Source organism: Pelmatolapia mariae, linkage group LG10_11 (assembly GCF_036321145.2).
Source record: "Pelmatolapia mariae isolate MD_Pm_ZW linkage group LG10_11, Pm_UMD_F_2, whole genome shotgun sequence".
NCBI lineage: Eukaryota > Metazoa > Chordata > Actinopteri > Cichliformes > Cichlidae > Pelmatolapia > Pelmatolapia mariae.
The window spans coordinates 9,180,192-9,207,511 of NC_086236.1; the positions used below are offsets into that span (position 1 = coordinate 9,180,192).

The following is a 27,320-nucleotide window of genomic DNA, read 5'->3' on the forward strand; positions in this document are numbered from 1 at the left end:
GAAATTCTGCCTAGGAATGCTTAAGGGTTGGTCCGCTGGTCCGACTGCGGTGTCCTCTTACAGTCCAGCTGACCAACGGGCTCTAGGAGGTGATTGATTGGGTGGTGCTGGGGCCACCAAGGACCCTTTCTGCAGCTTTAGAGGTTAGAGGTCATCTCTTCTGCAAATCTGCTTCCTTTTGTACAGTCGCAATACCGGGAGAGCAGTGTCACATCACCCCCTCCTCTTTTCTCCCCCATCCCTCCTCCCTCTCATCTTCACCCTGGGAAAATGGGGGAGGCGTCAATTAAACCTTTTCTCTCTTTCGCTTCACTTCTCTCTATCTTCTGAAGTTGCTCTTTAAAAAAAAAAAAAAAGCAAATTCTTTAGGTTTAAATGCAAAGAGGCGCTCAGGGCCAAGCCACGGCGCTGTTAAAAATGGTTTGTTAAGGTTTCCTGAGAATAAAACTAATGATAATGGTGCATACAAGCTGTTGTTGGAACACTCTTTAATGGATTACTTAAGCAAGCAATTAGCAGTACACTAGCAGCTAGATATCAGCATCTGAATGGTCTAAAATATGTGTTAGTTGTAATGATGCTATGTGGCAATTACTCTTGTTAATAGATTGTTGTGAAATTGGTTGGACTGAGGCATTGATACAATGACAAAAAACCCCTGTTTTTTTTCCTGCTGTCTCTGGCGCTTCTGACAAACTAGACTCTGCAAAGTTTAAGCTGTATTGTACAATCTTCGCCCCCACACAATCAAGAGCCAAACCAGAATCTAAAAGCATAACTGACTGATTTGGAGTACTTGATTGGGAGGGAAAGCGGAATAAAAGTTTGGGCTGTGCGGCAGTCTTTACACACCAGAGCAGGGAAGACCGCTGCAATATATAATCCTTTGATATGCAGTCAGTCCAAAGGGTTTGCTGAGGGATAACGCTGCAATTCGGAAAATGTGGCTGGTCCTTGGCCCTCAGGGGCCAAGCCTTTGTGGTCACAGGACCAGGATTACACTTTAACCTCCACCACCACAAGCAACCAGCTCCCCCACCCCTCTAGCTAAGGCCTGAGGTCAGGTGAAAGGCCAGGAATCTTAAACAGGGTAGGAGAGAAGGAAAAAGAGGGTGGGGCGGGGACTAGAAAGTCCGTCTTTCTACCGTCCCAATGTGCAGCTCTTTGACTCAGTCCTGTATTTCATTTGAATTCCACAATTCAATACCAAAGCTTGTGCTTAGATCCAGTCCAATTAGTACATGCAAGATGTTTTTCTAGACATATTTACATCTTCATTCAAGTAAATGTTAGGAACCTTTTATTTGATCTTAAAGAACTCAATCTTACTCTGAGAGAAATAATATTGATCTCTTACTATGAGGGCCGAAAGAAATGAGACTGAGAAATTGGTATGGCTGCAACATATTTTGTCAAAGCAAGGTACAAGTATTGAACTATAACAGAGAGGAATTTAATTTGTTGGAGCCCTTAAATTGGTCCACAACAGCCATTCGCAAACTTTGCTAACCTTGCCTATTCAATATGTAGAAATAAAGTCCCTGTGTCTAAATTTAGAGTTTATCACATCTTCTACTGGCAAAGCATGTCTTGATTAGACTACAGTCTGAGTCGTGATGAGAAAGTTGAACATATAGGAAATGTGTTACTTCACTAAGCGTGGTCGTCATCCATAGAAAATCAGGAGGAACTGGAGTTTGTGTGGTGGCCAAAGAGGCTCTTCCACTGTATATGTTAGTTTTGAGTTTCTTCTTTCTGCCGTTTTGCTGCAAACAAAGGTCTCTTTGCACGCATCTAACATTCTTTTTTATTTACTTCTTCCAACATGTTGGAAGATTCTGGTAAAACGTGATGAAAACAGGACAATAGGCACGCCGAGCTGTTTTTCTTAAGTTCTCCAGTTACTCTGTTTGATGTTAAAATTGTCCTGGGGAGCCAGATAACAAAAATTATACCCAGCCAGATAAATGGTCATATGAACCAGTTTGAAAACGTAACTTTTCCAACAACGCATGATCAGAAATCTGAGCGTGTGTTTGCTCTGCGGACAAACTCTTTGTTGCAAAACTCATTGTGGCTGCGCTGGTATTCCACTTTCACATGCATCCAGTCAAAAAAGGCTGGCTCTGTTTGTAGCCACTGCATGTTTTCTCTCCTGCCCACCCAAGTGTGTGAGCGGAGGCTGTGTTTGCGTCTGGTGTGTGTTGCTGTTGAGTGCGTCTGTCAGCTAGTTCGCAGGCCAGATACACTGAGGAAATGGTGGGGTCAAGGTGGGAGACCCCCGCACCCTTACCCAACACACACACACACACACACACTAAAAAGCGTGGATTTATAGCAACAAGTCTGGGTCAGAGAGCTAGTGGTCTCTCCTTCCCACACTGCACTACAATTTCCTATTCTCCGACAACGGAGAAATATGGCCTAGAGACATAGAGGTAGAGGAAGAGCTAAAGATAGAGATGACAGAGCAGATGCAAAGTGGTAACACGGGGAGAGGAGGAAGATGTCAACAAGCTGCATGTTGTGCTTTCTGAATTTCCAACTTTTTTATGTCGTTTTGCTCTGCAGGTAGTGTTAGCCTAATTTAAACGAACATGCAAACAAATTTTTCTTCTTCCAGGTGTTTCCAGGTACGCCCAAGTGCCCTTTTTCCCCTTCTTTTTTATGATCCCGTTAGGCTGTATTGTTACTTGTTCTTACCTTTAGGATCTTTCCTTGTGCAGGATTTCCTAAATGAACTCCCTTTAGAGTTAATGAAGGCCACATTTCCTATATATTCAACTTTCTCGTCATGAGTCAGACTGTATCTAGTCGTGACACGCTTCACCAGCAGAAGACGTGATAACGGGTCCTCTGCAAACGCTAAAATGTGGCTCTTAAAACATTCTGGAAGGGATTTGTGTACTTAGAATTCTTGCAGAATCCATTAAAATGTTTGAATCATCAGACAAAAACAAAAATTATTTTTATTTTATTATGCACTTCATTGTAAAGTGTACATGTATGTCTCACTTTTTAAAATCAACTACCACAAAAGGGCCATTTCGTCAATATATATATATGCAGTGGAAAAGGAAAAATATCTATATAACACTCCAGTGACTTCGGTTAATCTAGCTTTTTCTAGGCACAAACATGCAAACATTTCACGCAGTCTTCAGCAGAGTTGAAGTTGAAGTGGTAACAAGTAGCAGAACCCAAAGTCATCAAGGTTTCTTTTTGTAGATAAATGTATCCATTGTCTATATATTTAAAAAAAACATAGAACAGAGTAGCATATGAATCAAAGACAGTATACCCTCAGTGAACCCCCACCCTCCCCAGTGCTCCGTAAGTAACACCTGACCCTCTAAACTACCTTCTAATCTCCATTCTCAGTCATTAAGTGTCTCAGCAGTGGACACTGAGGCTGTTAAGTCTTACCATATACCATATAAGAGGCTTTTTCTCTGAAGGCAAACTCCTGTGAACTAGAAGGTCATGTGAGGACTTCTCCCCTTCCCTGTTGCTCTGGCTCTGCCTTGTGAACCAGCGTGCGCATATGTAGAAAGATGGAGCTCCCCCTGCTGGCCAGAGGCAGCACCGAACCCTGCAGACAGATGTCTCGCACATGCTACCCCAGCACGAGCACTTTGCTGTTTTATTCCCACTCATCTGTATCGCCTGTTCTTTATTCAGAGGTGACTTTATGGGGCCGTTTTGTTGCGATCGGCGCTATCATCGCCATTATATGATTATCTTCCACTAATCTCTCCAATGTAATAGTCCTGCAGGACCAATTTCTGGAGCAGGATCGTTTCTTATCTGCATTTTTAGGCAATCTGGGGCAGCAGGCTTCACACTTCTCTCCAGAGATGGGGGCTTAAGATGATGGTCTTTTAGTAATGATTTCATTTCTGCCTTCAGTGAATCCCAATTCGATCATCATGAGTGAGTGTATTCAGCGTAGCTCCACGGAATTCTGCAGTGTTTTGGATTAATGTATGAATTTTCAGCTGTATACAATCAATGCACATGAATGTGAGAATTACAAATCTGTGTGACTGCAAAGTTGTATTTTCTTTCTTCTTTTTTTGGAAGATCATTTTAGGATTAGTTTTCAATCCTCCGGGGTATCAGGCTCTTTGTGCGAGCTATTTTAGAAACCACAGGTGGGCTCATACAGGTGGTTGTTAACAGTCCTGGCACTGAATACACTTGTTTTCGTTCCTCTCTCTTTCTGTCTGAGAAGCTTTTGAGCCTCGCCGAGTTCCTCGTCTGCCTTTGATTCATCCATACAAATGTGCAAAACATGAACCTCCTCTGCTCTCATCTGCCTGAGCAATGCACGCTGCAAAGTGACTAAATCTACAAGCTGCTCATTGATATTGTGATAAGTGAAGTTCCCTGGTGCAAAAAAAGATGAAGATAGGAATTAAATCAAAGCCACAATTTAGATGTGTAGCTGGACTGTCATCTTTTTTCCCCCCTCTCCTCCTCTGTCATACAAAAATTAAATATTGGCTTCGTGTGAAGAGCAGATGAGCATGTATTAATATTTGGATATCTGGGTTTTTTTCTTCTCTCTCTGCTTTTTCAGTAGTTCAGATTTCACGCTGGATGAATTATAGAGTTTAAGCAGTAACTTTCTAAATTTTTTTAAATATGGTTTAGTGGTATGTTATTCAATATGCACAGTGTGCTAACAGCCTGCTTCTTTTTCAATGCAATTCACTCTAATGAATAAAATATAGGTCATCATAATGATACAAAATTTTCTAAAACCATTAAAGCAAAAACGGATCAATATTTATTCAAAATTTTCCTTTTCTTATCATCATCCAATTCACTTAAATGTGAATAAATAATAAGTTTGCAATCGTCTTAGTTTTAAAGTTCATTTATTAATATTTAGAATTTTGGACTGCTGAAAACAAAAACTGGTCAAGTCCTGTGTTAAAAATCCTGTGTTGATGCTCTGGTTGACAATGTTCTGCTTCTAAAAGTTCAAGTGATGGAATTTTAATTGAATCTGATTACCTTTCAGATTTAAAACAAAATGTACAAAAATAGTTATAAACAAGGTTAATTTGCTGCATAAAGATGAATTCCTCCAGTTTAATTTAACCTCCTAAGTCCTGAACTCTTTGATGGCATGCATTTTTTATTTCTCTTTGCTATTTGTGCTGATTTGGACCTGATGAATGTAAAAACAAAGAATTACGTGATTTATTTATTTATTTATTTATTTATTTTTTTACCTGATTTTTATTTCTGAGAAGAATTAGATCCACAAAAGAGGACATTCGCTTTAAATTTTGATAGAACAGTGGCAGTTTAATGTCCTCGTAAGTGGATATCAGGCCCTTGTAGAGCAAAATTTAGTATTTTGATCTACACAACCCAAAATGTGATGTCCACATATGTGGACGCCAGGTCCTAGGAGGTTAAAATATTATCTAAAAAAATATCACAAATGCTGATCCAAACTCCAAATCTCTAAAAAAGAGATATAAAAACACCTTGGAAACATAACTAGGAAGAATTTTAGCAGATGTATGTTTCCATGCCGCTGGTTGTTCTGCAGCAAGAAATCTTATATTCAGTCTTTCTCCCGTGGTCTTCAAGCATGTTTCAGTGTTGATAATAACAATGGTGTGTATTCACATGCTGCATAACCCCATTCAGCTGTAATCCTTATTTATATTCTGTTTTAATATTTATATTCCTTTTTTTCCCCCCTTGCTACTTGTTGCTGCAGTGAGCCACTTCCCCCCACAGGGATCATTAAAGTTTCATCTCTTTTTTTTTTTACCCCCTTATTACTGTATATCATAGAACAACAGCACACTACTGTGTGTAGTACCACCACAAGATGCAAATAAATGCAACAAGCCCATGACTTCATTACAATTGTAATAGAAAGAGAGAAGTACCCTGAGCACTTCCCCCCCACCCCCACACCCCAATCGTCCCCACAACCTCAAAATCAATTTCCTTTAAATGGAATTAAGTGAGATTGAGGCACACCACTGTATTAGTTCTTCAAAAAGCAACCCTCCGAGCAACCCAGGCGCGCACACGCACACTCTTTTCCTGCTCTCTCTAACGGCCGCAGCTTTCCCCTCGATGGAGTTTGATCGACACACAGCTGATCTATAAATAAAGGCTTTTCTTCCAACCCACAAAGTCACGTCGGCCGCTTGCAGTTTGGCTCCAAGGTCACAGCTGCCTCCACTACCCTTTATTGCGTTCATTCCCCACTTGTTTGGGAAACGATTTTAAAGCCGCTTCGAGCTAATGTAACTCTTGTTTGATGGAAATGGACACATAAAAAGAACTAATGAATGCATATTTAAAAGTGCTTAGAGTTTTAAATTTAGCCTCTGATGCGATGCTTGTAAGCTTACCTGAATGCTTTTTTAATACCTATGATCACAAATTTTCCCTTGAATGCATCACCATAAGTGAGCATCATCTTCTAAAGGCTGCATAGGAATTGGGTCTTATGAATGAAGCGATTAGTTTTTGTGTTTAAACTGTTTTTTTTTGTTTTTAAGACAGACAACGCACCGGGAACTAAATAATTTCTAATGAATAATTCACTTGCCTAACACCATTTAATACATCTAATGAAATTACTCTTTTTGCCACCTCATTCAACAAATTACTTACATGTTCTATGTTTTGGCTTGTGGTGCAGTATTGTTACTTTCCTATTTACTGTTTCCTCGTCATTACTTAAGTTTTTCCCAGCTTCTCAGTCTGTCCGTGCCCTCGTTGCTCATGTTGTGTGCAATTTGCCGCACAGTTGCATTTCTTGTGATCTGTAGCTTTCAGTGCACTGCTGAGGTGTTTGCTGCCATCTTTCGCTTACTTTCTGTGACTTGTTTAGTTCGCTGTGATGAAGGCACGTTGGGTGATTCTGTCGGGCCTTTTTGCAGCGTCTTGATCTCATTGAGAAGAACTTGAGTGTCAGGCGAGTATTTTTTCCCATTATATTGTTGTGCCTTTCATTCCTGGTGATGGCTCAGATGTCATGGCCCCTGCCGCTTCCTTGCGGCATGCCGATGACTGCTTTGCAGCACAAGATGGGCACAGCCTTCACCTTCTCTCTTCTCCTTGTGTTTCCTCGGAAGGAAAAACTTTCAGTATGTATGTTTAATGTGAACCTCCCCAACAATGGAGGCTTGTAGTGCACTGTGACTTTTCTCTCAAACCTCCACCCCTGGACTCATCCTCTGCTATTCCCAACAAAAGGCCTATGTTAACTACATTAAGCTGCCCTAGAAGCATGCCGTCCCCATTGTAGTTAATACCTTTATAATTCAGTAGCGATTTGGCTATGGTTTTCCCTGTGTTACACTCATCAGGTAGCCTCCTATTACCAATTCCAATACCTCTCATTCCTGCTTCTTTTTGTTTCACCCTTCCCTTCCTTTACCCTCTTCCCAGGCCGTCTGAGAAAACAAAACAAACACTCCATCCTGTCCAGCATGTATGTGTTGCAAAGGATGTGTGTGAGTGTGTGTATGCGCGCTAAGGTTTGGACAGTAGAGTGAGGTGCTAAAAGCCTTTTGTCCAGCAGGAAAGACGGTGTCAGCAGCCACAGTGAGGGGGGGGGGAGCTGGGGTCATTTGGCTTCAGCTTCTTGTGTGTGTGTATAAGTGTGTATGGGTCGAGGAACCTAAGAGCCTGTGACTAATGTGGGTTTGCAACCCCGTCACCCAGCCCCCTTTTCCTTTTACATTGTCTGCCCCCACTGTCCAGATGGCCGGTGAGAAGAATAAATCCTGGGAAGGCGAGGAGAGATTTGGGATTCCATTGCAGGACACGGGGTAAAGGTGGGGGGGTGATGGGAGTTTGACAGGGTTTGGATGGAGTTGGGTAAGTCGCTACCAGTCCATCTCTCCCATGAACCTTTTATACTCTGGGGGAGCGGAGCATGTCCTGTGAATTGAAAAGCTTTTTATACCTTTAATTAAGTTTAGATAATAAAGAGACAAAACTGTTAGTTTAAAGGGAAAAAAGAAATAAAATTGGCAAAAACTCTCATACACAAAGCCTGTGTTATAACAGCACTTGTTAGGAGAGACACAGAATGGAAGTGATGATGGTCAAGAGGGTATAAGAAATTAGCAGCAATAGCACAGGTCTATATCCACCGTGAGCTTTTGGCGGAGGCTTAAGGAGACTTTGGTGGCCTCTGAAAGCCATTATGAAAATACTTATTGCAAAGCAGACCACCCCTAATGGACTGTACCTTTAATTTTATGAGCCCCCTGATGCTGTATGGCTGCAGTGATCTGAGCAGCTACTTGCTTTGTTTGCATTTACCTGATTGTTTGCTGTGAAGCTGTAAATAAACTCAGAAATAGGATTACTGTACAGTATATGCAATACAAATAATACACATGTTGTTCATATGGAACCCAATTAATAGCAAAAAATAAAAAAAATTTATAAAAAAAGAAAATTAAAGATATGAGTAGTTATTTTTTTTAACTGAATTAATGTAAAGGGAAAAAGCAACATCTACAGACTGAATACCTAAAACGTCTAAAGCCTTATGTTTAATTTACACTGTGCTACATAATTGTGTTTAACACCAATCAGTGACAAAAAGGAGTTTTTCCAGTCTTGTAGCACAATATTTCCAACACTAATTGAGTGAATATCTACGAGAAAAACACAATAACTAAAGCTATATGACATCATGTCAATGTGATCCAAAAATATGATGCTCAGTCCAAGATCGCTCTCTGTAGCTACATCTTCCATTCACATTTTTACATTTTGATGTTTCAGCCTTGACAATGAACACCTAATAACACCATTTCTAATTTATTAGCTGAAAAATCTTCTGTGTATATCTGTATTTCTATTTAGCGCATAGAGGGTGATGTTGTATTTAATTTAATATCTGGAGAACTGGCTAAAAATAATCTTTCATGAAAATCAGATAATGCTCCTGCTTTCTTTTAATTAATTATACATGTAAATGGATTCACTGCTTTGGTATACACCAACGAGTCTGGCTGTGGAGACTGCTTGGGTATACTGACTTGTTTGTACTGGTTATAAGGTGTTCAAGGAGAAAGGATAGTTGACCTCTAGAAAATAACATTGCAGAAACTGGGCACACATGGAAATGAGACGGTATTATGGTTACTGTTTTTGTCTTTGTTTGCGTGATCTCTAAAGTTTTAGGACTTTTTGTATTCTTATCCATCACGCAATCAGGGAGACATCCGAGCCATCTCAGATCTTTTCTGTAGTCCATGACAATGAGCCCAAACATACAGTCTTAAAAAGAAAACATCTTCAGGGATAAGTGGAAGGAGGAGTCCTGGAGCTGATAGTATAACCACCAAAGACCACTGATCTCAACAACAAAACAAAGCAGCAGCGTACACTGAAGAGTACCATGTATATGGATTTGATTTGAATGTTTTTTACATTGTATAAGGTTCATTCATCCTTTCCCTCCTTGCTTGAAACTGTGCTGCACAGCTACTGTTTTCTGTCTTCAGCTCTAAATAAAGCCTTTGTTGCTCATCAGCTATTAAATGTAGTTATTTTGTTTTTATTCATCATTTTATAGTACAAACATGAGCTCTTTTAATATACTCGTTTGACAATTGTGTTAAGGTGCTTTTTTAAAAAAGGGGGGAAGGTGGCATGTTTTTTCTCCTCTTATTCAAGATCATTAATCTTGGTGACAGGGATTTACATCAGCCGACAGACTCACTGATATATTTAGAGTGAAAATGTCTCCATTTCCTGTTAAAGAGAAAAATAGAGCTGCACTCAAATGCGGTACTTCATCTGTAAACACACAATTGAGCATTCTATGTGGAGAAAACCGAGTATACAAATGACCGAGCTGCGCAAATTTCTCTCTGGGATACTCGAACCTCCTACTGAATGCTGTCATTTATTTTCATTGGTTTCATGCAGTAATGGACTTCGCTTGAACAGCATCTTTGTATTTAACCTTGAGACTGAAACATTTGAGTGCATATGTGCATTTATGTAGGGGCACAAACACACGGAGACACACACTTTACTATGATAATGATCATCTCCCTATTTTTTCCTCCTAATGGCACATTTCACTTTTGTAATTACCGAGGAGTTGCGGTAAAAATGAAGTTCAGTGTTTCTATTTAATGCAGAGTCCATAAGGCTTTACTGGCTAACAGCGTTACATGTACAGGTCTCTGCTGCTGGAGCAAACATTGCATACCGCTATATAGCCTAAAAGAAATAGAAATCAGGCGTGTAACCAAATATTTAATAGGAAGCAGCTCCGTCAAAGAGATCAAGTCTATTTTTAAATTCAAAATCAACAGTTTTAAACTTACAAAGGTTATTTTCTCAATTTACTCAGATGTGATGATCCAGATCCAGATGACACAGTAAAGAATTAGCTGATTTATTTTAATCATGTTTGAGTTCTGATAATTAAATATTGTCTTACAATATATTTTCTTTGTTCTGGGAAAAGCTTCCCAACATAACATGCACCTACATCAAAGTCCAAAATGTTAATATTAAGACTTGGCAAGCCTCCCATGCCCAGACTCTAATTCTCTGTTTGATTTATTTGTCACATTTTCATCAAATATGATGAAATTAAAATATGGAGTTAGAGCCTTCTCACTGGCCCCTGCTGGTCGTTTACTAGTTTTACACCCCAAGCTGTTGAAAATGGGCCCTTGCTTGACTGGAGGAGGGGGGAGTGGAGAGCCAGTTGTCATGGTCAGGCTGGCTGAAAGTTGCTGGGGCCAGCTGTAGCACAGGAGCCGTTCCCTCTCATTTCCACTTCATTTATCTGCTCCAGCTCTTTCCTCCATCCATCCATCTATTCCTCCTTCTTTTCCTCTGCCAGTGGACCAACACTCTCTCCATGCTGAGCTCCACTGTGCCCAGTCAACTGTGGCAGAGCAAATGGCATCTCTTTGTTTCTTGTCTGTCTCCCTCAGAGTTTTTATTTGCTAAAATAACACAGTGTACTTCATATATGTCGAAACCCTTCGATATTAAATACACTAACAGGTTTATGTTTATTTTCTTAATTATGTGTCACTCTTTTGTTCGTTTTCTCAGCCTCGAATTTTGAAGGAATATTTATCACTTCATTGCTTCAGGTAAAAAAGAAAAATAATACTAATAATTGCGAGTAGTCGGGGTTGTATATTGGTTTTACTTATAAAAAATGATAACTGGAGTCATGCAGGAAATAAACAAACATAAAGGAAACCAAATCACTTCCAGATCTGACCCACTGTAGAGCAGAGCCAGGTCCAGACAGAGCATTCTCTCTGTTTCCTTTTCCCTCCCTCCCTCCTCTCCTTGGTATGAATCTGCCGTATCTCATTCCCCAGCGCTAATTCCAATTTAATTGCCAGTAGCCTGAAGCCTCCTCAATAGGAGTAACAAATGGTTTGATTCTGTAGACTTCATCAGACTGCATTTTAAATGCGACACAGTAACCCGGTGCGAATGCCAATGAAGCCTGGCGAGTAGCTCCTCTGTTTACTAATTATCCTTTTTCTTACTCCAAGCCACACTGCACAAGTTGTCTGATTAAATCGGATTTGTGGGGATTGGAGGGTGGGGTAGGTGGGTGCTCCGGTGGTGGTGGTGGTGGTGGTTGGGGCCGGGTGGATTGGATGGCAACCGTTGTCCATCTTTGCAAATGATCCCCACGTCCACAACACGAAGGGCCCGCTGGTGCGACTGTAAATCATGTTAAAGGGCTGTGCCACTGTTCTTCACATTGACATTAATTCCCAGCTTGTGCCGTTGATGATCTTTACAGTCAGCATGGTGGTGAGGAAAAAAACAAACACACGCTGGCAAGTGTATTCTAATGACATTTCGGAATTGATATCCACTGCAGTCACGCAGGGAACGGGCTTTGAGATTTGAGATTCGTGAATGTGGGTGAGATGTGCAGTTAAGATCTGAAAACTTTTAAAGAGCCATGTTATATGAGGGTAGATTCACAACAGCAGCTCTTAGCCACAAGCTTATTTGTTTCTAATGAACAAGTAAATCTTTTTTTTTAAATTGGGTCACTGTAGTATTTTGGCTCAAACCAGAGTAAATAGCACATTTGAATGAGATTATTAGAGCTCAGTGAAATTAAGTAAACAACAGAGTGGGCCAGTGTATTTATACATAGTATAGTAACTATTTCTCTCATTATCTAACATATCTCTAATTCACTTTTTCTTCCTGTCTCTTGTGCTGCAGTAACAAGTGAATTTCCCCCAGTGTGGGATTAAATAAACTCTATGTCTATGTCTAAAAAAGGCAAAACAGATCTTTTAATATATATGCATAAGATGTTTTACATGTATTTGTCTGTTCTGGCTTTATTAGCACTTTGTACTTGGAAGTAGGGTAAATTCAATACTGGTTTTGGTGTTTTCATTTGTTCATAATGAGGAAAATATGGATATTATTACCAACCTTATCAATTTAGCAAGCCTTAATCACAGCTACGTTTCTAAAATGAAGTAACAACGGATCGCTGGAAAACGTTCACTCATTAAGCCTCCCTCTCAATGTATTGTCCGTCATAGCGCACCACAGACACCGAGCTAACACTACAAATTTGAGCAATAATGTGCAAGCAGTAATGAAGTGCTCCAGTTGCTACAGTAGAGAGAGAATATGGCGGGGCTCTGAACACTGTGCAGATGAGGAAATTTGCACCGCTATAAAGACCTCTCCCTGTCAACTAAATGGGCAGTTGAGCTGCCATATGGTTGTGCTGACATTATCTCTGGGTAATTAATATGGCATCTCGCCTGGCATCTGGTGGCATTAATCTAGCTGGGAGCAGTTCATCTTACAATGTCAGCGCTGCTGCGGGCCCGACGTGAATTATCACTGCCCGATGGAACAGGGAGGAAGGGACGAAACAAAACAAAACACAGCGGGGCAGGGTCTGTTGACTGCGTGGCGTTGCATCTTCTTATAATAGAGGTTGCCTTTTTACTTTGATTTCTTGTTTATTTCTTCTGCATGAATAATGTGAGCGAGTTATTGGTTCTTTGAACTGACTCCTTGGCAGTCCCATGTCATTACTGAAATGCTCATACGAGTGCGATAATGTTTTCAGTGACTCGTTTTGTTGTATTTAATTGCAATTGAGCTAAACTATTGTAGCTCTAGTTTTGTATTTTCCCAATTATTAACTTGCATGCTATTATATTGTAATTTTTCCAAGTTCCCTTATATTCTTTAGAGGTAGCGTAGTATAAAAACAATATATAGTATAATTACGATTATAAATGTTGGTGTGATATAAAGCATTGGCTTCCAACGTTTTCATATAATGTTTTGCCATCCATCTTGCGTCTAGTGTCAAGATGGAGGTGATTATTTTTTTAGGACTGCCTTGATGCCTCCTCTTTTATTAATCACCCTTTTGCTGATCGACAGCCTCTCAGTTTCCTAATCCCGAGTTAAGAGTCACTGAAATAAGGTTTGTCCAGACAGATCTTAGTTTAGCAGCCCGCTTCTCCCATATGTTTTTAGAGGCTTAAATAAATTGATTTTGTGTGACCAGCTATGGCATTGCACTTGGGTGAAGCAGAAGTGTCCATCAGAACTAACTGCCACAGGCTAATTTCAATTAAAGAAAAGGGTTGTTTTTCCACGCACGAGTGAAAATCTTGGTTTTTTTTTAAAGCATGTTCATGACCTCGGATAACCCGCCCCCCAAAAAACATGAAATCTCTGCCTGGTTAGAAGTAACCACTTTAAAATCTGTTGCCTCAATCTAGGGGTTTTATTCAGATGTAGAGCTCCCTTTCTCTGTTACCCCTGAAGCCTCATTTCAGCAGTCATTCCAGCCTCCTCCAGTTTGATCAATAAATAATTCTGTGGAGGTGTTTTAAATGAATTAGCAGAAGCGCAAACATTCCATCTTATTTTCTTTCTCGTGCCGAATACACAAACGCGCTACAACACAGGGTGCCTCAGTAGATGCCAGACCCCTGTGTTTATTTTTCTCGTGTCATGCATCTGTGTTTTGAAGCACATGGGAGGAACTATACTGATAATGTGAGTTAAGAAAAGAGGATTTATGGGAGTGCTGCGCCTGGTTGGATAACAGGATACTCTGATTGAAAAGCGCATAGCGAACGTGGCATTCACCTACAGGTTATTATTCTGAAAAGCTGCGTCTGTTGAAGTTGAGGTAAACACGAGATGTCTCCAGCAGCAACAGGTTCAACGCTAAAATCCTTAACACGTCGAATAAACAGCTCTTTGAGGGGAAATCTGAGGAGATTTCAGGATGTAGCACAGACCACAGGGGATGAAAAACTCATAAAGCAGTCCTAACTTACACCAGGAATGTTTTCTTGCCAAATTGAAACTGTTTGCATGCAACAAACAGATCATTTGCTAAGGGTGTGCAGAGTGATGTAATTCAGATGCAATGCACAATATGTAAACTACTTGAACAGAATGCTTATTTCCCCATTTCTGCATCTGTGTTGGCAGTTCTTCAGCTTCTACTTAGCACCATGTGGTAGCTTTACTGCACAATCACTTTAAATGTACAGTTCTCCGCGATGCAATGAAAAGCTCTCAAACAGTTTTCCACATGAATATCGATCCCCTGAACATTTTCTGAAGATTTAGTTGGCAGAAGAAACCCCAGCCATTTTTCTCTTCACTGTTAAAAACAAATTTGTTTTCTTGATCATCTGTCGGCACGATCGTTATCATACCGAGGAGCATATGTCTAACAGTTTGTTTCAGTGGCTACGACTGAATGAGGCTAAGAGTCTGTCACTCTTTTGATTATGTTACGCGGTAATGAGGAAATCCCTGAGACTGTGGAAAGGACCGCACACTGTAAAGAAATCCTATGGCGTTAGCAGTAAGATCTTCTAGTATTGCACATTCTTACATCTTTTTCCTTGATGCTTTTTTTTCCCTGCTTATCCTTTTTTGTTGTTGTGTTTTGGAAGAAACTTTGTGTGGTGGTGCTACAGACAGGCAACTGTTGCCCACAGGGGCAAGGATATCCCTTATAATCAATTTAAAGACCCCTTTCAGTTCATAAAAAAAGTAAATTAAAGAAGGCGTTTATTTATTCATTTATTTATTTATTTATTCATTCACTGTGAGATGCATATCTCTGGTGACACCCCACGGAGGCGGAGGTAAAAAGGTGCTCTGCGACCTTTTCAGAAAGACTCTGGCTTGATATGCGATGAAGCCTGATTGCAGATGAACAACAAACACTTGACAAAGCTAAAGAGCAGCAGGAACATCGCTGTTTCTTTGATTTCTCACACCTTGTCCTGCCAGCACAGGCGGGGATGTTGTGACTGGTGTTTGTGGAGACTGTCAGTTACATGGTGGGAGATAGGAGAGCAGCCAGTAGGATGGATGTTGTTGTGACTGAATGCTGTTGTACTGTAGAGCAGCGATAGTTCAAGGCAAGAAAATGAAAGAAGACGCTGAGATTTGCGTACTAATAATCTAAACATTCAGCTGCGATGGTCACTCCACCTAAACAGGACATGCCGAGAATAATTCGCCTACCGCTAATTTCCTGTAAGGAAGCGGCCTGAAAAGGTCTAGTTCGACAAACCAAACCAGCACGTCCCGGGGAAGTGTCAGCGATCGGTTGTACTGCTGCCAATGGCTTAGTCAGGTTGAGTCATTTGCGGGTGATTTTTGATCGTCACTATTCAAATGCGCTTGTCCATGTGGCAGAGGCGCTAAAAGGGGGGTAAAGTTAAAATCTGTGACTCTGAATCTAAGAGAGCAAATGCTTCTGAGAATAGTGTGGTTTCCTTTTGACCGGGCCACAAAAAAGAAGTCACTTGAAGGTAAAAGAAGTAAATAAAGTAAGGGTATATTCACTGGCCTTTCAGGATTTAAGCTTCATGTTTGACAGCTGGGTGCATTCGTTTTTCAAACTTCTGTTTCCACATCAGGTATGAACGCTCATTATCAAGATGAATCACATTTAGGTGACTTATCAAGGCAGCAGCTCAGAAAAGAACTCAGATTTCACATGATGCGGTGACTTTGGGATCATGTTTCTGTTACTACGCCTCAAACTGGGACATCTCCAATTAATACTAGCGCACTAGGATGCAGACACCTACATTTAGTCACTATTCTGCCCTCTGTATAGATAAAGTATAGCTTGCTATAGATTGCTATTGACAAGAGCAAGCAGTAACAGAGGTTGAGGGCTGCGGTAATGGCCTGTGATTGAACACCTTGTGCTGAGGTCCCGCTGCTCTCTGCCTCATTAACTCTGGCAGTTCCTCTGTTCAGCACGCTGCATTGCAGGCCACAGTCAGGACGCATTTAACTCTCTCAACTACAGTCCAGGAAACGTGCATTCAGAAAGGATTTAAAGCAGCATAAGGACTTTTAATGCTTCGTCTCGAAAAACGTCTGCGAGTCGTTGCAAATATCTCAGGTAGCTGTTAAGCTTCTAATCGAGGAGCATAGGCTGCTGTTATGTAGAGTATGTGAGTGGCAGCACCTTGAGGTGTACATGGAGATTTTCAGGTGTGTAGTTACATTTTACCACTCATCAAAATGTATTTCTTCAAGCTTTAGAATCCTCAAAATGTACTGAGATCCTGATGGTCCTCAGTCGTGCTTCATTCTGTCACTTCCACATTTAATTCAAATTCTGGCCCCCGTGGTGGAACTTATAACCTAAAATTATAAGAATAGTCTTAAGCTGTTTTCATACATGCACTGCAGATCTGAACTTTTCTAGACATTACCCAACAGAGCTGCAGAGCTGTGAGACTGCAAATGTCCCTTTTATCCAGATCAGACATTAAAACTGTCTTTAACCTGCCAGATCCTCTGATGCAAAGTCAGTGTGATGTCTGCACGTGTGAGACAAGTGCAGCAAACTCTGAAGAGAATGAGTGAGCACCATGTGTCCAGTATCAAACACTCAAACCACCCTTGCCTAATCCAGAGTATTTCCAGTAGAGGCCACATGTCTGAAGCAGATTTCCTGTGGTTTGCTAAATGTATGGAGAAAAGGCAACTTCATACAATGTCCCAGCCAGAGTCTCCTATAAATAGACTGATTCTTATATAGTGTTTCACTGCTCGAGCACTGAAAGTATTTTATACAACATGTGTCATTCGCCTATTTGCACCCATTCATGCAAGCACTATTTGCAACACACTGAAACAATTAAAACTAAGACGACACACATTGGAGAGCAACTAGGGTTAGAACGAGCAACCTTCCGACCTTCAGATTACTACAGCTCAGTTCACCTGTGATAACGGCTCTTGTTGATTTATGCAGGTGACAACTGTAAGAATTTCTGATAATTTTTGAGGCCATTAATCAAGATGGATAATTTTTCTGAATAGGTGCGTGAGTGGTGGGTGGTTACCCTGCTGCTGCTGGAGCACCAGCCTCAATGGCTAGCATCTAGCTACAGGCCATTTCTCTGCTCCTTGCCCATCCGGCCACTGTCACCTCCCATCGCGGAGTATTCCTCTCCATTACCAGCCTGTGTCCATCCCCCACTTAAATAACAGCAGCCCTGCCACTCCAGGCCCATTAAGATACTACCGGCACTGCTGCGGCCCCGCACACAAACAGCCACAAACTGCCCAAGCCTTTATAAATAGATGGCACGAGAAGTGGAGAGAGGCTGGTTAAAGGAGGTAAATTATTCCAAAACAGCCAAACAGGACTGAGACTAAGAACCCTCCACCGCTCTGGCTCCACAGCTCCTCCTTTCAGGTGTCACTTTGGGCTGACTCAATTTTACACTGTAATGGACCTCCTGGGTCAACTACTTTTCTCCCACCTTTCCTTCCTTTTTTATCTCTCCACTGCTCTCTTCATCTATCAGCAGCTGACAAGCCTTTTACTCACTTTACTACAACACACAATTATTCCCTGTACTGAAGTTTGGACCGGTTAATTTTATCTAACAGTAATCAGTGTTAGCACTTTGCTACAAACTGTGCTTTTCAGACAAGGAGGGCAAACGATAGCAAGGAGGAAGCAATTTCCTACAGTACATAGACTCAGCAGCATAGGTGAAAGATCTGGGATGTAACGTGCAGTGGAAAAAGTCTTAAAGACTTTTTTTACTTACTGGTGTCAGATGGACTTTCTGTACTGGCTGGTTAGTCGAACCATTTATTTCTATGATGTTATTTTTACTGTTATTAAAGTTCTGGAACTAGTTGGACTTTTTCCCACATTTAATTAAACATAGGATGTAGAAAGTCTTACTGTAGTTGGTGTATTCCTACACTCCAATAAGATCCATAGAAACATATTAACAGGAAAATATATCATTTCTGTACTCTAGTTTGCTAACATTTGGTTAGGTTTAAGCACAAAACACCACATGGTTTGGCTTAAAATAATTAGTTTGTTAAGGTCTAGGGGCCTTGTGTCATCCCGCAGTAGTAAATATGCAGTTGTTATGCAGGATTCTAGGAATGGTCCTGGTTAGAAGAAATGGCATTATCTAAGCAACAAATATCGATCTGCAATACAAATGTGTGTAACCTTATCAATTCATCTACCCAACACAACATCCTCCTTGCAAAAATAATTGGACTTCCTCTTTTGCTGCTGTCGGAGCTACAACAGGCACTAAAGTGCTTTGTATCTTAAAATGAATAGAGATGGCAATTACATGTAAATGTGGGTTGTAATAAGATGCTTTAGTGTTGGCAAAATGCCTGAAACATTAGTTAATAGCAGCTCTTCAAGGCTCAGAAAGTCAAAAACTGCATAAATATGTGGTCATTTTTGATTATTTACTTGTGTGGTGTTTAGAGAGCAGCATGTTTAAACGTCCATCACTTTCTGGTGGTTTGCTTGTACTAACCATCTTTGTTCCAGTGTTCTCAGCTAGATTGTATTGCTTTTGGTAAAAGCAGTCACTGTCAGAGCTCTTTTAAAGTTGATACACACTTTGGTGATGCATATTGTTCACCATAATGCGCCGCGCCACTGTAACTGCTCTGACTTCAAAGTAGTGTTTTTCATGTGGTGCTTCCACTTTTTTGTTCCACAGCTTTGTTTTTCTGTGTGTGTCTGTCTGCGTGTGTGTGTGTGTTGGTATCTGGGTTTCAGATTTCCACCATGCCTTGGCCTAAACCTGAGGTCAGAGGTCTGCTGACCTTTTACATTCCAAAACCTTTTTTTTTCCCTCTAATTCTTGATCTTTGGCCAAAGTCTCCACCCAACCCTACCCCCAAGTCCACTATTCTCTCATTTTCTCTGATACCCATTTCACCTCTTGTGCACTTACACCATTGTTAGTTTCTTCTTTCAATAATAGAACATTATTTTTACATATTCAGTCCAACCCTGAATGTTGTGATTGATCTGACATAGCCTAAAGGAAGAAATATTGTGCTTATGGAGGATCACTGAGTTAGCCAGACCTTAGATGGATTACAAGCTAAAAAAGGAGGAGTGAGGTAGAAAAAGGTGAGAAGTGACTAAAACCTGGATTGTCAGTTAAAGCTATTATTGTACCTGAAAGGTCCTGAAGGGATACTAAAAGCAATAATAGGCATTCATTGGCCTCTTCAGTGGCCTTTTCATTGATAAATGCAGAGAGGACAAGAAGACAGAAATGAAAAAAGAGCAAGCAAGTTTAGATGTAGTTGCATTTTTTTAGTTTGCATTTTCACAAATTAGCACGCTGCAGCTCTTACTCCTCACCATTGTTCAGGAAATAGATGTTCTGAGCTAAGAAGTGGCTAATTTCCAAAGGGTGATCCTCAAGGTGGCATGAATATGCTCGGAAAAATTAAAAAGCAAAAGGTTGCAAAAAAGCTGCCCTGTGTTTGGGGGGGAATAAGTTGGTCAGCAGCACATTTGGAGTTATCCTCCAAGGAGCATGAATATAACTGACATCACATGTAGGGCTGGAAGATTAGTACCTCGGGCTTTCAGTCATGAGTGCTCACCACGAAGCTAATGAAAACTCTACACTCCTGTAGACAAGCCTGATTCCTTTCATGTACAAGAGAAAATGAGAAATAGAGACAGTCCAAAAGTCAGAAGGGAAAGGTTTGTCAATATTTATTTTTTCTCCACTACTTGCAACAAAGTGAGAATTTTTTTTTCCTCGCTTCGCTCTTCAGCATCACTTTCTTCTGCTACAAACCGAAATCTCCTCTCTTTACCTGCTTTCCAGCAACTCTTTTCTATCCTTCCTCCTATCATCATTCTCCAGCAATATACTCCCTCCCTTCATCCCGGTTCTTTAGCGTGTAGAGCAGCCGAGACAGTGATTGATCTGGTGTGGAGGCTGTCGTGGGCCCGCCTCCTCCTCCAGTGGTTATGAACATGAGGCGGGCTGCTCTTCATAGATTTTTAAATTAGTGTCAGCTTTGCCCCAAAGATGTGTTATTGACTGATGAAATAGAAACTGAGCTCCAAACACTCAGTCCTTCCCCAGAGTTTTCCCCAGCCTGGTAATTGAAAAAGTGTGAAGGGAGTGTGTTCAAAGGAGCGTGCAGTTGGGTGTGTGTGTGCGTGTGCGTGTGTTCTGCTGTGTTTGTGGGCTCTTTATCTCTGCTGGAGAAAAATGCACAGTGCTCGCTGGAGTCAAGATTCGATTGAAGTATTGCATAGGAGATCTTTATCTTTCTACACACCCACCCTAAAACATGAATGCTGCATGCAACTTTAATCCTATAAATACAGTATTTTTACGTGCACTTGTGAAAAAGTTTTTTGTTTTCCTGGGTTTTTTCTTTTTCTTCGTTAAAATTTGATGTGCTAAAGTTCTCGACATCATACCTGTGTTGTTATCCTGTATTTTAATCACTGTAAGGATACACAACTGTGTGTGATTGGTTTGAGAAAAGCTGGCTTTGGCTGTCACTCTGGATCTACATGTAGATCATACATCTACAGTGCTGCTGAATAGCTCCGTAGTGACAGTGCTTTATTTTTCCTAAAATGAACACTGCACAACTTGGATCTAAGTGTGTTTTTTTTAACACAAGTACCTACAAGGTCGTACTCATCCCTTTAATTGCAGAAGAACAGATACACAAAAATACACGTGACAAGTCAAGAAACATGAGGTCGGACGATTCAAGTTTTAATAAATGATGTTTGCCTCGAATTAACCTGTGGTGTTTTTTGCTCTGCAGGCTCGGACATGGCCATCTTTTGCCTGCTTTGTGGGAAGCGCTTCCAGACCCAGACAGCGTTGCAGCAGCACATGGAAGTCCACGCCGGGGTTCGCAGCTACATTTGCAGCGAATGCAACCGGACTTTCCCCAGCCATACTGCACTCAAGCGTCACCTACGCTCACACACAGGTCAGTGAAAGCGGTCATTAGCCGCCTTCGTTGTGGTGATAAGGCGGCGATATCATTTCACCGAGGTGTTCCACTATTCATATCCAGCCTTTTCTCTTGGTCTGGAATATGCGAATGCAGTAACAAATTAAGTGCAGTAGTCCATAATACATTCTCTGTTTGATCTTGGGCAACCCTCATGTACCCACACCAGGTCGGAAAGGTAATCCCTTTGCTCTTTTTTTCTGTATCCTAGAGTCTGCTCTGATTTTAATTCAAAATACCTCCAAAAGTAGGATTCATCATAATTAGATGTCTGAACCACCTCCTTCCTAATGCTAAGGAAGCACATCCAGAACTAGTCCCTGTAATTCCTAGCTGAGTAACAGTCACCTTCCAAAACTTTGAGTATATGGTAGATGAAACACGAAGAGCCGAGAACTGCAGCCATTTGTTTTGTTAAATCAGTGCACTTATACAGCTTAGCCTTTTGATTCATTTCCTTAGCGTATTTAACAAAAACAACTCAAATCCTTCAAATAAAATGGATGGCATTGCACACTAACAAGTAGTTGATATCTTTAACTTCTAAGTAGTTTCCATGAATGACATGCTAACTCATGTGCACAGAGTCTGTATTTTTACTTTTTAAGGTTTCTCCAAGTCCAAAAGCTGCTTTGTGTTTACTTTAGGATGGGAGTTTTAACTTTCACTGTCCAGGACAACTAGGTGTGATAAGAGAGAGTAAAAGAAGTGATGCCACTGCCTTTATTTCCTTTTCTTCAGGGCAACAAATACGATACATAGTTTTTTCAGTAGCTGTTACAATCAAACTTACACATATTTAGGCTCATCATACAACAAAGGACCTGCATCACATATAGGATGCCTGAATGGAATGGTAGTGAGAGTATCACTCCCTATCAGATATCCAGTTCTCTTATCAGGTAGCCAGGAGCGGAGCACGTGTATGTAGATAAATGGACTTTCAGGTGGAAGCCCTAGTAATCACCAAAGTATTGACTATTGGAGAAATGATTAGTAGGAATTAATAATGGCAGAATACATTTTCCATCCAGCTCATACTGATGCCAGATTTCCGTTTTATTTACCGTGCATGCCCACACCTACTAGACCACAGGGACGTGCAGTCCCTGTGGTTCCATAAAATCTACATTTATTATTATTCCAGCTGATGCTCTACTTAAATGGTACATATTCTTAATTTTTGTGTGTGTTTAATGGAGGCTAGTATAATGTCCAGCAGTGTCCCGTAATTCAGGTCATCTGAGTTAATTTTTAGCATAAAATAAAGTATAATCAATTCTCAAACAACGCGTAGGGATAGGGTAGCTAGTACAGCACAGCCAGTGTAGGGTTGCCATCGACTAATATAGGTATGCAAATAAAGAATTCATGTTTTGTTTTTAGCAAATTTGAGTGAATTATATTACCACTTTCCCGTTACGCTGCTGTTTTTGCTCATCTGAATAAACAGTATTAATTCAGGTCAACACAAAATGAATTCTGCAGCAGTCACAAAAAGCGTATTTACAGCAACTATTTTTTTCTTGTTGTTGCTGTTGTTGGGTTTTTTTGTTTGTTTGTTTGTTCCCCCCCCCCCCCCCCCCTTCTGTCAACTTGTAATACTCACAGTGCTGGCTCTCTACTGAGATGAGGCCAGGATACTAATACATTTTTGCGAGGGAGCAGAGGTAGCCTGACGGATGCGGCTATTCAGAGTAAAGAGAAAAAAGCCGTAGCCATGACAGAATATGAACACATGGAAATGAATCCCATTTCACTGGCAAGGGGATGGACGCTTTTTTCCTTCCCCCTCTCTCTCTCTGTCTCTTAGCCAGCCGCCTGTCTGCGACCTTAAATAACAGTCTCACTGTCAGAGCCGATTTAGCTCACCGGCTCACGGATAAATATTTGAAACGAAAGGCAGTGAGATGAGAGCAGTCGGCCCTATTTACAAGTCAGGCGAATACACCATTAGTGTGTGATGGTGGTAGAAGCCGGGGGGGTTTGAGGTGGCAGAGGAGGGAGGGGGGGGAGGCGGACGTGGCTGCTTGAGCCGCCTGTACAGTAGCGGTGCACACATCTGTTCTATCTACCAGACATTGGAGGGGACACATGCAGCGTCTCTGATCCACCTGCCCACCCGGGCGACGCAAATGTCACCTCAGCTCGTCAGTGGAGCTGCAGATGAGACTTTGCAGCCTCCTGCCACTTTGAACCTCATCCCACTGTGGGCGTGTGTTAAATCACAATGAGCCAGCCGTGAAAGCAATCGTTTAAATATGATGCAGAGCCTTTTGTCAGGGGATTATAAAGTCAGCAACTCACACAGCCATCATAGGCGCCAGAAATAGGTCTAATTTACCCTCCAAAAAAAAAAAAAAGTAGAGGCATGGTGTTCCTCTGCATTTACACTTTGATGTTAATAATCTCATTCACACTTTGCTTGGTAACGAGGCAAAAATAGTGCTTAAAAACAGACAGCTAGACAGCGTATCCACCTTAGAGAATCAGCCTTATAACTTTACCTTCATGTGATGCAGAGACACGTGCACTCTCACCTAGCAAAGTTCAAGTTCGGATTTTTGTCTAATTCTTTTCTTTATATTTTGTTATTTGTTCCTTAATGTATCAATGTTGTGGTTTCAAGTTTTATAGGATGCATCAAACATGCAGAACCAATAAAAGGGTTGGTTGGGTTAAGATGTGGGAACGATTCAATTAATAACGCACTAATTAACTTATTTTCACTTGTATCAAACGTTAGATCTGCACCTTAACTAAAGTACCATCCTCGCTTGTTTTGTGCATGTAATTTCTAGGAGAATATCCAATTCAAAAAGAAATATAGATTAAGTGAGCATGCAAAGGGGTGTATCTGTAAAGATAAATTAGACGTTAAGCCTGTCTGAATGTAGCCCTAGAGGCAAAGCTGCAGTAATGTAAGTCTGTAAATGTAAATAAATTATGTCCATCTGTATGCTCTTATCAGCTAGGATCTTTTCTCATCTGGATTCTGTAAGACAGCTCAGCTCAAGACATTTGAGTGATTAAAAGCAAATTGCATAAAGAAAGCTGCCATGTATTGGAAAGGAAATCTTTAAACCAACCAAAGTTTCTGCAGTAATGTGCATTTGCTTTATTTATTTACTTCAAGTTAGCTTTATGCAAGCACCAAAAAGCAGATAAAATGGGAACCATTGGTTCTTCCTTCTATAGTTTTAGTTATGGTCCTAAAAACATGAAAAGCGTCGTCATATTAATGCTGATTAATAGCATACGCTGTCAAAGACAGTTTTATCCATATTGCAAAAGCTAACAGTGCTTAGTAATTGCTAACTAATTACTTTGATAAATGGAAGTAGTGACTAAGAGATGTTTCCATTTGGTGTCATATTTTGTCTGGATTAATAAAGACTCATCGCTGAACACATTCAAATTTAAGATCTGAGATATGTGTAAATTACTTTTTGAATGAAGGTTCAGCTTTATAGGTTTTCTCTCAATTTAAAAATGATTCCTTAAAAAAAACTGTCCTTTAAAATATATTTTTTTTCACCATGAATTTGATTCATGTAAACTCCAAAACTTAATTGTAAAAAAGCATATATTATAATAATTGTGAAATCATTGTATATTTTCATATAAGTATCATATTATATTATATTACACTTGCATTATATATTATAGCAGCACAACAGTGTCCCTGTTGACAAAACCCGCTTTGCAAAGGGAGGAGAAAAACCTTTCACATGCCGCCATTTTTTTCTCTCTTTGTTTTGCTAATTTGGGGAAAAGCAGTTAGTTATATGCCAAGTTAAATCACAAAATTAATTCATTCTTCTTGTCTGTTCTCTTATTCTGATTTAGTGATGGTTGACCTGTTTTTGTTTTTTTCGGAGGGGTGCTGTTCTTACAGATTTAGCCTTCCGCTTCATTCAGACCTGGAAAATTTGTATTTCCTCTCATCTGGACTTAAGGCAGACACTGAAACATGGAAAGTAATTGAAAACAAAACACTGCAGGAGAAACGCTGATCCATATTATATTACCGTAATAATGGCTTTTCAGTGGCAGACTTTGGCGTTTAGGTGTGACAGTTGTGTGGTAAATGAGGTTTGGATGAGGTGTCTTTGTTCCAGTGCGCACAGTTGTTTCCAGCACACAAATGTATCATGGACGCACTGGTTCCTGGCAGGTATTTTCCCAGAAGCACGGCTCAGTTTTGACAAAAAATCCCTAGTAAATACCAAAACCTCAATTCCCGGTATTCAACCTTAATTTTTATGGACAGACAATGGCAGCTCATCTTCCATACAAAGCATTCTAGATATTACTTGGTTATTGGTTGACTCACCATTCGGTTGTATCAGCTGACAGCAGAAAGCAGCAAAAGCACTTTTATGGACATTCATTATGCGTGCTTCATTTTACCTGTCTGCAGCTTTATCTTTTGAACGCAGCCTTGCTGGTGCGGGCTTTGACACTGGATCACCGTTTAGGACGAGGAAGCAGGAAAAAAAACCAACCTGATTTAATGGTGTTTATTTCAGCATCTTAATCTTGCCATCTCTCTTTCGCCTCCATCACTGTGTTTTCATTTTCCTCCATCCACCTGCGGTTTCATTACCTTCCCTTAACATCCTATTGCACATTCTTACTGCGATGTTGCCTATCTGTTTTATTTATTTTTGTCTTTATTTCGCGCATGTAGTACAGTATAGGTTCGAGCACTCGCGCACAAATGCACAATGTTGGCTTATAAAAAGTGGCAGTCATAGCAGCTGTGTTATTTTTCTTCCCCGGCACCACATGCACACAGACATACACACTCTCTCTTTACAGACCAGACCTTCATTAATATTCTGTTGTTGTGCACTGTCTGTGTGTAAGTGTCTGTTTTTTTTTTCCTTTTTTTTTAACTCTGGGCCAATTTGCTGTCTGCTGTGGCGGGGTGTTTTGTGTTCGCAGCTGTATTTGATAGTGCTACAGCCAGAAAGAGAGAGAGAGCGAGAGAGGACTGAATTGAATTTAGAGAGAGAGAGAATGAGGCAGTTCTGGTCCTGGCAGTGATGGAGCCTGGTGATTTACAGCCTCTTACCGTATATAATGAACACGCACCGTGTGCCCATGGGCACAGGAACCCTCAGCAGTCCTTTGGGGTGTCAAAGGAGGTGATGAGGAGGGGTCAGGAGACGCAGGTGGTGATGCTCGGGGGCACCCTTGGGTTCAGTCACCATGCTGTGGTTCCACCTCACTTTGCCGGGTCCTCATCTGTCGCGTCCCTGCCATGTGGTCACACCACAGAGGGATGGAGAAATGGAGAGAAAATAAAGAGGAAAGCAAGGATGGAAGGATGGAGAGATGGGGGAAGTAATAGTAGCAGATTTGGGATGGACGGAGGACGTGTTCCTATTATTCTCCGCCTCCCATGAGAATATCCTGACAAAATGAAGCCTTGTCTGCTCCTTTACATTCTCACAATGTGATTACAGAATTGTGTCCGACTTATATAAAACTCTGCAGTGCAACTTTGCACTTTGGCGTCCCCGAGTGGCAATGGGAGATAACATGCGTGATGAGCATCCAGCAACAGGGTGCTTGAGTAAGACCGAAACCCCTCTGTATGTTATACCACGGTTATTTTTTAGCTTCTGCTGATACCAGAAGCTCCTTAATTAGATTTACACTGGGTCTCTAAGCCTGAATATTATATATTTGTTGTCTATTTATTATATATAGCTAAAGCAGTTGTAGCCAGCACAGACTAACAGAGGCACCCTTACTTTAGCGCAGTAACTGTAGCATTGATTTGTGTGCTTGGGTATAGGAAAACTATTTTTTTGTTTTGCATTGTTGTCAAATATGATTTTGAGGTTGTTTTCTTCTTGCTTTTTGTTTATTGCTGTTATTTTTTGTAAGATTTGCGTAAATGTCTACAGTAACTTGAGATAAAGTCAGTGTAAATGGGTTAAATTGAA

At 40.7% G+C, this 27,320-nt stretch overlaps 1 protein-coding gene across 1 annotated transcript in view; it reads left to right on the forward strand.

Moving 5' to 3' along the window:
• zbtb16a (zinc finger and BTB domain containing 16a) overlaps positions 1-27,320 on the forward strand; it is a 132,282-nt gene that overhangs the window by 99,095 nt on the left and 5,867 nt on the right. The window contains exon 5 of the mRNA XM_063485242.1: positions 21,166-21,336. Coding sequence (XP_063341312.1) covers positions 21,166-21,336 — 171 coding nt within the window. The remainder of the gene's footprint in view (positions 1-21,165; positions 21,337-27,320) is intronic.